General features: G+C 32.7%; 1 protein-coding gene across 3 annotated transcripts in view; it reads left to right on the top strand.

The window, feature by feature from the left end:
- Nucleotides 1-13,164, top strand: part of LOC131663175 (synaptotagmin-9-like) — a 29,463-nt gene that overhangs the window by 9,276 nt on the left and 7,023 nt on the right. Inside the window, exons 3-10 of one of the 3 annotated variants that reach the window (XM_058933368.1) lie at nucleotides 8,584-8,849; nucleotides 9,263-9,409; nucleotides 9,775-9,906; nucleotides 10,292-10,446; nucleotides 10,509-10,677; nucleotides 10,746-10,866; nucleotides 10,950-11,121; nucleotides 11,930-12,124. In XM_058933368.1, the coding sequence (XP_058789351.1) occupies nucleotides 8,584-8,849; nucleotides 9,263-9,409; nucleotides 9,775-9,906; nucleotides 10,292-10,446; nucleotides 10,509-10,677; nucleotides 10,746-10,866; nucleotides 10,950-11,121; nucleotides 11,930-12,124 (1,357 nt within the window). Of the gene's footprint in view, nucleotides 1-8,583; nucleotides 8,856-9,262; nucleotides 9,410-9,774; nucleotides 9,907-10,291; nucleotides 10,447-10,508; nucleotides 10,678-10,745; nucleotides 10,867-10,949; nucleotides 11,122-11,929; nucleotides 12,125-13,164 lie in introns of all 3 variants that reach the window. The other 2 variants (XM_058933369.1, XM_058933367.1) reach the window with 2 other exon arrangements.

Raw genomic sequence — 13,164 nt, 5'->3', positions numbered from 1 at the left:
TCGACAATAGCTTCCGACGGAATACTCTGACGGATGAATTAAAGGTTGCGTTTCAATTGATTATTCAGCTGTTGTCTTTCTTAGTTATATAATTCTGATTTTTTTCCGATTATTTACTTTTCACCTCTTCGCCTGGTATTCTCATTTCATCGACTCATACGAACTCAATATGTTGATTGTAACCAAGTTAAGAATTCAAAGGAATTAACGTACTTTGTTAGCAAATCGTCGTCGAGTCTCCCTTTATTTTCTCTAAGACTATTTTGGATATCCTCTAACAATGAGTAGCTCACGTCCACGTCTTCGTGCTGTTCATTGTCCAAGTTTCTTTCCTCTTGTTCTCCTTCGTCATCGTTTATCATCTTTTCAGATTCTTTGAGCTCATCCGTCTATAATCATGTCCATTTAAGGAACTTCCTTAAGAATAATTGTAACAACCTTACCAACAAACAACAATCTTTGCTTTGAATTAATAATTTCACAAAGCATTTCCCAAAAAACAAAAAAATGGTTCCATTTACTTGACGTTACGAGTTGCCATAACTGGATAACTAAATTTTACGCTTGAAATAATACAATTTCGACGAATGCAAGCCGAAACCATTATCTAATTGTTAATTAAGTACCGATTAATCGATTATCACCTACTATGTTTCAGCGCGACTGTAACAATAACTTTTAGAAAGAATAAAAATATTAAAAACTTGTAAAATGACTGGAGAAAAAAGAAAATTCACCAGCAGCGAGATAAATGACTAATTGTGCAGTAGTACATACATAAATAATAATGTACGTGTCAGCGTAATAAATATATGAAAGACAAATATATATTAAAGCTGCCACTGCTAAACACTGTCATAATCAAAGTTGAATATGATCGGGACATGTAAAAGTAAAAATATACGGAATAAAAAAGTTCTCGCTCAACAAAGACAATAGAAATCATTGGAGTGAAATATTACGAAAGCTCATTCAACTAACATATAGATAGGAGGTCCTAGGCAGGCAAAGCTCTAGTGCCCTCCAATTCAAAAAGCGATGATGAAAAATTCACAGCCGAGTAGTCCTAAAAGAGGAGCAATTAACGCGAACTTTTGGTGATAAACGAAGCGTTCAGTATAGTAGCAAGGACGGTGAAAGTTGATTAAGGTCATTCTGTGGCGTAATTATCGCTGGTACTAGTCGACAGCAGGTTGACGAAAAGGGATGAGGATATGGAAAAACTTTATCGCGCATTTGTCTTACTAATTGCTGAATCGTGTCCAGGATGATTCTGTCGAGGGAAAGACGATGGATACGGTAGTGTTGAGCCAGAGCTTGTGCGAGACGAGTCTTGCCCGAGACCGGCGGCCCTAAAATAATCAGCTTGACGGGCTGCAGATCTCTCACGGCCAGGAACTCGCGCACGGTGCTGTTGATGTTCCCACAGAAAGACTCTGTCGAGCGCCAGTCCATGCTGGCGCACTCGAGCAGGTGGGACGGCCGGAGGTCAAGATCGAGCGTCACGGCGTCGATGATGCGCTGCGTGATGTCTCGATGGGCCAGTGCCTGCTCCACGCTGATGGATCTCACTTTACCCGTTGAAAGCGCTCTGCTCACGGCCTATTACTCATATGTTCATTGCACCTTCGTTAACGTCAATTGCTGACTTTTTATTTCAGTCTCTTCTGCAGACTGAATGCAGATTGAACTTCATTCGACTGCTTGTATAGCTTACTGTAATTAGGGCCTTTTGTGAAGTCGGACTTCGTTCCACTGCTAACACGTAATTTGATTTTGGCCATTCCGTCATGACCGCATAGACAGCGCTGTGGGGAAAGAAAGATAATAGTTTGCTAAGAGCTGCTTGAGCTTCGTAACACCCTCAAATCAGTTGCTCTGTATCGGGGTTAATGGCTCAAAGTAAGTTTATTTGTTCGGCAATGACGTTCGTTTGGAAATAATGCTATTCAATACCGGATATTCGATTAAGCAAAATGCATATAATCGCGTGTGAGTATAGCGTGAGTCGAGGGAAATCGAATAGAAGCGCAGTTCATCGAATTGAAAGGTTCGAAGACAATACGGTTTGATTACCGGGCTTTCCAGCGAAAAACAGCGATATATATTGAGAGAGAGGGGGGAGAGAGAGAGAGAGAGAGAGAGAGAGAGAGAGAGAGAGAGAGAGAGAGAGAGAGAGAGAGAGAGGTGCTTGCAGAGAAATGATAGCAGGCAGCAACTAATAGTGCATAGTAGCATGTGCCACGTGCATTTCTTCTTACTTGGCGAGGTCGCGCACGTGCAGCAGTGGCACGAGGTTGTGCCCGTGGCCGACAACCGGCAACCAATTGTCGCTCAGCCAAGCGAGCTTGAAAGCGTATTGCAGCAACGCCTCCCCCTCGCCGTACGTCAAGCCCGCGCAGACCACGCAAGCCTTCAGCTCCAGCGCCGCTCGTTTCCTGCCTGCAGCCGCGGCGACGTTCAGCTCGCACTGTAGCTCGTCCCGGTAGCGCGGGTGACCTCTACGCAGTCTCCGCTTCCAGTGTTTCGACTCGGCCACTACGCCGCTGCTTCCTGCCCACGTCATCGCGCACGAAATCAGGATAAAACTGCGTAGGTTGTCGCTCATTTTCTGCCTCGCTTGTCCTGCTGCTCCGTACTGCTGCTGGTGCTGCTGCTGTCGCTGCTCGTCCAGCGCACGCACGAGCTCTGAAATGTGTTTCCATGGGCGTCGTTACTCTTTGTCAGTCCATGGCAAGCTCAATCCACGCGCGTTCGCTGCCACACTATTACCGTTCAATACCCAACTGGCTTCGGCGACTTGCGATTTATTTTGTGTAATATCATAAATGACGAAGCCGCACTTCAATATTTCCGATATGAATTTCTCCTGATTCATCTCTGGCGGAGGAATGATTTGCACGTCATCAAAAAGACAGTGTTGCTGCCAATCATTCAATTATTCATTGATATAATTTTTCCAAAGATTAGAATAACTCGAATGGAGGTAACAATGAACAACGCGACCAATGAACAGAATAATGTTATCCAGAATCACAAGACTCAAGCTTGTGCATAAAATTCAGCTGTAACAACTTTAGCAATTGCAGTTCGATCAAAGGTTATCGAATATACACTGATACTCTTCGGATTTAACTCGAAGAAAAATTCTTGCTCGCCGTTTCAACGGATATACGCGTTAAACAAAGTAGCTCCATTCATCTATCGTCAAGTGCAAACCACAATGTAGTTGATCAAACGAAAGAGAGAAAGAGAAAGAGAGAGGGAGGAAGAGAGAGAGGGAAAGGATAGACGTTTGCGGCATGCTCACAGCACAATCCTCGCTCACTACGGTAGCGACCAACTCGAATTTCCTCGGAGACTCTTTGTCTTGGCAATTTTTTATCTCATCACTGGCTCCTTTATGCTCATTCGATTTTTTTTCTTTTTCTTTTTCCTCTTCTTCTCCGTCGCTTTCTTCTTCCGATTTCTGTTCTTTACCTTCATTTGCAAGTTTCGATGTAGGAATGTACAATTTATTCGTGAGCAGCTAAAAAAATTGTTATATTTGTTTAGTATTTCACTTTTTATTGGAAAAAATGTAAAATCATGTTGACATAGTCACGAAATTTTAAATGCTTGACGTTAACTAAATTGTTAGCTTTATTCATATTTTTCAGTTTTTCATATCTTTCGCATTAAAAGTACATAACTTATGAAGTTGCATATTGAAATAATATTAACGTTTGCAAATGTTAGAATTCTATCTTTTTCACAAACGGTAGAATACTTTAAAAAATTTTGAATAGAAAAAAATTTTTGGGGAATATTGATTTCTGAAACATTAAAACAAATACAAATAAGATATATCAACGAAAAGGAAAATAAACATTACGTCTATTATTACAAGGCAGCTGTGGCCACGGATAAACTATTGATGTTTGTAGAAAAACTCACATCTGCTAATTGGCCAGCGTGATAGCTGTCAATGTGATTTATAAAGACGCGCCAGGGTACTACGCGGACAAGTTCCTTGCTTTTCGCGATATCCTTTCCAATGCAGCTGACGTCAGAAACGTCAGTATAGACCTTGAGCTCACTGGATTCCAACTTCGACATTCTTTTATCCTTCTCACTATTTACTATTCAATTTCATTTATTTAATACGTTTCATATCGTTCTGATACTGCTTCTACAATACTGCTTAAACGTACTCGATAGATACTTAACCTAGTCCTTACAGTTATGATTTTCCTTTATTTTGTAATTTTTCTTTTGTTCACTGTTATTTTTCGACAACAATTCTTCAAATATAGAAATTCGAAATTTATTCTTCCTTTTATCTTGCCAGCTTTATGTTACAAGCTTTTATTTTTTTGTTTTTATGGTATTTGCATCTCAACTTTAAGATCCCAATACTATAAATGTATGAATAAACCAAGCAATCTACAAAAACCAAGCACCATCGATATGACTTGAATGAATAAAAATAGAATTGGCATTCATTATTTGATAATACTCAACTTTTAATGATTTCAAAATATATATCGGAAAATTATCTAAAAATTTTAGTAATTCCACGCTTGATGCAGTACACTAAACTTTAATTCCTATTAGCAATTTACTTAATGGCCCTATTGAAGAATGTTATTTTAGTAATATATATTTTGATGATATCTATTTTTTTCTTCAATATACAATATTTATGGGAATACTGCAATTTTAAGGGTTTGAATTCGATATTCTAATAAGTTTGTATTGCATACATTTTTAAAAATAATATGTTCAAAAATTAAAAATACTTTTTCCTGTAATTTGTTTTACTTTCTTTCTTTTTCTTGCAATATAAATTAGAAGGCGATAGTTATTCCTTATCTCTTAGTTTTGTATGTACAATACAAATTTTCCAAAGTATAATAAAATTCAAATTTTCGTGTCCTTTTTACGCAATAATGAATTACAATACTAAAGGTCTTATCACATTTAAAATGTAAAATTATGAAATAAAATAAATTTTTTAAACTGTTTAATATATACTTTTTATTTCTAGTATTTAAATTTGAACTAGGTTTATTTAAGTGCTTAGAAGATACACTAAAATAAGTAAAATCAAATTAGAAAACAAGAATGAGTCGTTAGACCCTGTAATAAAATTAATTCAGTTTTTAAAAACTAGTATAAACGATATAAAATATATTAAATAATGATTTTTAATGTCTCATACTATTTGATATTTTAATAATTAATTGGCATTTAAGAAATTAATTATGACAATATAATATTAGAGAACTAAAAAAATGAATAGATAAAATAAATGTCAATTTTCCAAAATACTTCACGTCTCTCGAATAATAAATAAAATTAATATGAGTATCTTATAGAACATTTCACAACTGTAACTTCAGATATGAATAAAAATTAAGAAGTCAAAAAACCATAATTTTCTATAAAAATGATGTCTTGAATGATGGAAGTTAACATTACGTTGAAGTAAAAATCATTCAATACCTTCAGCTGTCTTTTCATTGATTTATATACGTAGACAGAAGATTAGTGGCTTACGGATATTGCCTACAAGGGTTACCACCTACACTGTAACTACACACAAGGGAGCAGAAGCTGCTCATCGAATTTTAATTATCTTTTAGAAGAAAACAAATGCTTTCCATAAAAAAAACAATGTTATTTATTGATTACACATCGCTCAATGTTCCAGAAATTAAATATAATTTCAGTAACAAATATTTATTACCAAAAAGCAGGAAATAAATCTTTTCTTTAATATTATATACTTTTTAGTAGAAAATTTACATTAATAACTGTAGGAATGGCATTTATATTTCATACAAAATCTATTGACATCTAGTAACATTGCCAAAACTAAGCTTATTAATTGGTAGAAATCAATAGAAAAGCCTCCTTTGATTACGATTGTGCTCAACCACTATGCTTCACTATATTATAAAATATTAGTTAAATTAATAAAGAGAGTAAACGACTCACTTTAATATTTGAAAAATAATCTTTCTTCACAAAGGTAAAAGCTGCAAGTCATATACTTCTTTCATTAATGGTTTACATTATGTATAGTTACTGTATTTTCAAATTTACTTTATATATCACGTTAACTCAAAGTAGGCGTAGAAATTTCATACGTCATAAATCTAACATAAAAAAACAGACAAATAATATCTCAGAAACCTTAGTCTCAAATAACTTCCTCAAAAATATATCAATCGACTTCATTTTTTTAGAATAATAATGGTATCATAGTCTTTCAAAATCACGAATAAGGTCATCAATAATTAATACACGGAAGTGAAAATAAATATAAGTTTTCACGAGAGCATAGATAGTTATTTTACTATATATAGTGTCGGATGCTTCTCGAAGGCTTATTCGCCTGCGTGTCGCGTCCACAACACTTTATCAAGTCTATTAACTGTAATTATGAATTAATAAATACTTTATCAATTAATAAATTTCTCACAAGAAGTTAATTCAACCATTATACATTATTCGTAATATATATTTAATTTTTTGTCTTTATAATAAGCGATAAAACAACTGATTCAAATATCTAATAAAATGAACTTAGTAATTTACTTATATACAGAATATTGCTCAATGTATCAACAGTTTTCCTTAGCACATGAAAATAAAATATTAATACATTACATGTTACATCAAAATAAAAACTTTGAAGGAAAGGTTCTTATTCGATTACCTTTGCAATATTCCGGCGAGTATTAGAGATGTGTTTTGTAAATTGAAATTGAATTAAATTTAAAATAAGATAAAAAATAAATTAGTATCGACATTTTTTTTCTAACTGACAATATTTTATGTATTTTATGTTTATGAATGTGTTTTGTGGGATATAACTGAAAAAGTAAGAATGTATGAAACAGCAACAACTTATTGCACAGATTAAAAAAAAATTAGAAATCTGTATAACTGAACTGAAATTTTCTTGTCTACCCTATAATACTATTAGTAGCTTAGAAAATAATTTACAAGGGCGAACAACCGCGTATGAACCAATTTGTAGTAAACACAATAGAAACCTGTGTGGTATTCTTTTCAACTAAGTAGACTCATGCCTACTTGTCTTACAAGCCACGTAACTACTGTTTATTTGATAGACGTACTTTTTCAAGCTTACACATTCTATTGTTGTGAGTTCAGTGGACAAAGTTCTATTTTTACTGTACAAATTTTTGCAATCAATATAAAGCAACTTTATTCAAAATTTATCCTAATTTAATATTAATAAAAATTTAATCAATAATTTGGTGCTGATCAGTAAGTTAAACGGCATTTATAGGGCTAGCGATATTTTTATACATAAAAACGTGAGCAAAAGATGAGGAGTGTATAGTATTTATCAAAGAAAAGTACTGAACATTGGAATATATCGACCACGTAGAGAGAGAGAGAGAGACTTTCCCTAAACATTTATCTCAATTGGTCTGACGGCTATAGATTTTCCACACTCCACCGGCAGATCCCGGGCGAATTCGACGTGGTGTGTTCGCTATGGTATGGGTTTAGATTGCTAGAAAACTCTTATACCTCAGGAACAGACAAGCACGCACACACATACACACAGACGTATGTGTATCGTCAAAGACTTAGGAAGTAGAATATAAATGAAATTTCATTAACTTATTGCGTACGTTTTTTCCAAAAAGTATATTAATACAATAATCAAATGAGAAATATTAATAATCCGTGTAATGTCATTTAAAAAAAGATCATAAAAAAGGTCTCCGCCCATATCAATTTCGTTGAGGTTCCTAACGTACAAAGCTTTGAAACCCGATAAAAAGAGCTTGGACATGACAAGGTTATCAATATATATGTACATTCCTCGCAATACACGTTTGCAAAAGGTTTCAAATTTTGAAGACCCGGTGGGACTAAGGCAACACGTATAGGATACGTTTGTATAAGCTTATTTCATCGATAGCTATACTTCTCATTCTTCCTCTCCCCGTCTCACACTATATCGAGTATATGCTTCTATTCTCTTCCATTTTGCTCAAGCCCCAATTTTTAGAAGAATACCATTTATACTTTTATCTTATATCTTTTAATGTTGACGCTTTTTCCGGTTAGGATAAATATAATTTCAAGACGAGGCTTGCGATGAAGTAATCCTCTACTTATATTAGCTTTGCTTAACCTTATTTTCAAAGCTATTGATCAAATTTTTTATATAATAATACATTGAATAAACTTATCGAGCAATTTTTGCTAAGAGATACTAGAGTAACAAAGACAAAAATGAGTCGGTTCCTTATGTTACGTTGATTTCGTTAATTAAGTAAAAAAATTCTTTTTGTCTATCCAAAAAATCTATCGGTTTATGAAAACAAATTTATAGCCGTGGAATAATTCTTTTCTGTATACTGAAATTTTCGAGTAACATTGGAATCAGGGTCTGGCGATTCTTTGAAATATTTTTTTATTCTAATATTAACAGATTTGAATACTTTTCTCACATTTTTTAATATTTGTATTATGCGTGGATATAATTAAAAATCGCCTTTAAATTGTACCTGTAAATATATATGTAATTTGTTTTGTTTTGCATTACAGCTGACGAGTGGTCAGATAACTTTCCTTATCAAATTGTGATTGGTACAGGAGTAGCGCTTATGGCCCTAGTACTACTTGCAGCCGTAAGCTTCCAGTGCTCTTCGACTTGGAAGTGGCTTATAGGAGTTGCTCGCCAGGACGGTCACGATGACGTCGAGGGCGACCTTTCACAACAAAATGCTATACGTATTAGCCATTCATTACCCGATCTACAATCTGAACCTATCACTCATGAATACGTGCAAGAACAAAAGGACACCAAAAAAGTACAGGTTTTTGCTTGATTAATTATTTTTTACACATTTTTCCATTATCATCCATTCCGAGATTGAAATTATACAAACTGAACTTGAATATCTACTCTGATACATACAAATATTACAGCCTTAAAATTCTTTTAAGTTCTAATTAACGCTTTATAAAATGATGTATTAGTTTTTCCAACAGATTATAGTTGCTCTCAATGAGTTTGGAATTCAAAAAATAATCTTTCTGACACTTCAAAATATTGAAATTTAAAATATTATTTTTAAGAACTTTTTCATAGGGAGATGAAAATACTAAATAAATATTCATTCATCGTCAATAACATACAATTACAGACATAAGCATATTTATTCATGGTTGTTTTAAAAATAATAATAGAAGTGTAAATATTATACTCAAATTTTTTTTCTAGGTCTTACGACAAACAACATTACCAATTGTCCCGATGAGGCATCAAAATTTTCAACGTCAACTGTCTCATCGATTAGATTTACCCAACATCAAATTTAGCATTTGCAGTCTCGAAAATCGCAGTAACTCACGTCTCGGCCTTATCAAAGTAATTTTCAAACATATTTATATTTCTAAACTAAACGATTAAAAGTATTGATGAAAACCGTAAGATAGATTCAGATCTCATTTGATTAAAGTGACTTTCACATTTTCTAGTGACTGACTATGACTATGGAATGAATAAGCAATGCTTAATTTCAAAATCAGTTCAATATGCAGTCAATCCTAAAAACATCAAATATATAATTGTAATCATTTTTTGAGTATCATAGTCTATAATAAATATTTATTCATCCTTCTTCTCCTCCTGATTTATCACTGCATAACATGAACTTATAATGTTTGCATGAATCATTTAATCATAAAAGAGTGCTTCCTTATTTATTATTAATGCCATTTTTAATCTTGTAGCCGGAACTATATAAAAAAGATTTGACACGCCAAGAAAGCAACGAAAGTTCAAGCACTGGTGAAATGGAAAGCGCAGGAAAACTTCACTTTGCCTTGCGATATGATAAAGAGATCGAAGGTCTTGTAGTAAAGGTAAACTAATGATTTAGTAATTTTAATAAATAGAAAATAATTTCATATTTCATTTATAAACAAAACTTAGCTTTATCTCGCCTAGTAGAGATGGTAATTAATTTTTTTCTGTTAAGTTAGCGGTAAAAGAGAAGGTTTTACACTTGTAATATTTTATTATTAAAAGTCATACGACTAAAAGATTTGGTTAAATGTAAAATAAAAAAGATAGTTACATGTCATAATTCTACTTGCAATTTTAGTTGGTGCACGAAATTTATTCGCACCAGAACGTACCATTACAAAAACATTTAATATAAATAACATGGATATTTTTACGAACTTCAATATTATTAAAACTATCTACGCCAATTAAAATTAATTCCGAAAAAATTATTTTATGAAGGTCTTGGAGGCTCGAGATTTGCCAATCAAAGATGTATCAGGAAGCAGTGATCCATACGTAAAAATATACCTTTTACCTGACAGAAAAAAGAAACATCAAACTAAAGTTCATCGGAAAAATTTGAATCCCATCTTCAATGAAACATTTATTTTTAGGTAAATAAATAATATTACAGAATTTAAATGTACACAATAATAACTATCATGTGCCATTACAGCGTTCCTTACGAAGAATTGCATGAAAGATATTTGCAATTCTCCGTTTACGATTTTGATCGATTTTCACGTCATGATTTAATAGGACAAGTAGTATTGAGAGATCTAGCAGATTGTACAGATTTTGAACATGAAATCGAGTACACTATGGATATAATGTGTACCATACAGGTACATAATTATAATTTTTTGATTGGACAAAATAGAAATTAAGTTTCATAAACAAATTTATGGTCTAGGATAAAGTCGATCTTGGTGAGCTGATGATGTCTCTTTGTTATCTACCTACGGCTGGGCGCCTTACTCTCACCGTAATTAAAGCTCGAAATTTGAAAAAAATGGATATTACCGGCTCGTCGGGTAAACTCCATAAATTTCAATTAAAATATAAACTATCTAATTATATTTAAGCATTAAGAATTTCTGTTTTCTTATTATTTCAGATCCATACGTTAAAGTTTACTTATTATGTCAAGGTAAACGAATAAAGAAGAAAAAAACTAGTGTAAAGAAAGGTTGTCTTAATCCCATTTACAATGAAGCACTTGTTTTTGATGTCCCAGCAGAAAATATAGAAGACGTCAGTCTCATTATCAAAGTCATTGATTACGATAGGTAATACTACAATTGAAAACTTAATCTTCTACGATTAAGTGAAGTTTAATCCAATATAGAGAAATACCATAAACACATGCGCATATGTACAAATAGATATTATGCCATTAACATTTTCTACTTACATTTTTACGAAGCTTGTAGTTACCATGCTCACTTTACTTGCAATGTTTATATGGGTTCGAAAGTATTCCTGCACAAGAATCTTTCTCTCTATGTCGTCGTTCAACCTACTTATCTCCTTTTTTATTGGTCTCGTTTGCCGAGTAACTTCCTCTTATAGTGTCATCTCAGCCTTCTTAACAAGGCTGCATTCTTTTGGTATTTTATATTTCTTCTTAGTTGGGTTTTCCTCTGTCTTTTCATACATTGAGATAAATAAAGCATTAACCTTGTAAAAAAAATCATAGTAAATTACGATACAAATACGGAAAAGTAGATTCTTGTCTAGCATTTACGCCTGAGCGAAGCGAGGTTGGAAAGTCACTAAATACAAGAATCTCTTTTCCGAACATGTATCGCAATGTATTATAAATTTACATTGCGGTTTCATATCGCAAAGGATCAATCAAAGTGTTCAACTTGAAAACGAGCGATACAATAATATTAAGCACCAATAGTCAAAATGTATAAGCTAGTAGGTGAAAATAGCTATGAAGATGAAATCTCGAACCTACTTGAGAGTTTGAAAACTCAAATCCTTGCAAATTTCTAAATATTACGTATCACTTTTGATAAATAAAAAGTATCTGTTGCTATCAAAAGTATCTACTAATATATTTTTTGAAATGTATTATATTTATTACAGGATTGGATCTAATGAATTGATGGGTTGCACAGCAATTGGAGCAAGTTTCATTGGAATCGGAAGAGATCATTGGTTAGAAATGTTAGATAATCCACGAAAACCCGTTGCTCAATGGTATAATCTATCAGAATGCGTAGCTGGTCACATTCCATCATCTGATCAATTGCCAGTCAGCTTGAGTTGCTTAACTAAAAGGTAAGATATTTTACTATCGTATCATGTAGGTGTACCACATAGCGCTACCCGAATCACTAATAGTTATGAAACCACAAGTAATTTTTTTTCGCATGAGAACTTATTGAAAAAATGTAGAGCAATTTTATAAAATTTAATTCGAATAGCCGCACTTATAACAATTTTTATGATACGCCGTGGTGCAAATTTTGATTTATGCCTAAAGAATACAATTTCAGTATGATGAACCATTTGACAATAGTTTATTTATAATTGTACATTAATTTGAATTGAAACATTAATTTATTATATAATTGAACATTAATAATTGAACATTAAAATATTAAAATATGAGTTCATATTTTTAATTTCAGATTCGGTCAGATAATCGTTTCTTTATTGAATAAAATGATTCAGAAAAAAAATTCTCTAAGACGAAATTTTTTGAATTTCCAAAAATTGTTTATTTTCAAAATTAAAAAAGTTGCTCAAAATATATTGAAAAAATTTCGATGTGTTTTTTAAGTAATTCAAAAATTTTTTTCTTTACCACTTTTTTCATAAATCTGTAGCTTTCGAGATAAAAATTCATGAATATTTTAGGAAAAATTTTGGGCGTACAGATAATTGTGCATAGTTTTATTATGCACACAAATTATTGTGCACAGTAATATAGCGTACGAATTGATACACGCTGATTCACACCATATTATTCTGTCCAATAGATTACGTGTACAATAAAACGATGAACAATTGTCTGCATGCCAAATTTTGCAATTCTAACGTCATTGTGAAAGCACTGAAGCGAAAAATCGATCAACGAATCATGTATCCTTATAATTTAGATATTTGTGCCACTTGTTAATCGGATTTTATCTTCATTCCTGGCCAGAAACTATTCGGAAAAATTATTTTTCAAAAATGTTTAAAAAATTGGTGAATGTGTTTTCAAATTTTATTTTTTTCATAATAACTTTTTTATAAATTTTGATGAAACCATTGAAAATAGCACCACTTAAGCTATAAAATTATGTCTCTTTCAATTAATTTTTTTTAATAGA

Source organism: Phymastichus coffea, unplaced genomic scaffold, assembly GCF_024137745.1.
Source record: "Phymastichus coffea isolate CEN01 unplaced genomic scaffold, Cenicafe_Pcof_1.1 PCOF00031, whole genome shotgun sequence".
Taxonomy (NCBI): domain Eukaryota; kingdom Metazoa; phylum Arthropoda; class Insecta; order Hymenoptera; family Eulophidae; genus Phymastichus; species Phymastichus coffea.
Note: the sequence above shows the minus strand (reverse complement) of the source record. Positions and strands in the feature narration are given on the sequence as shown.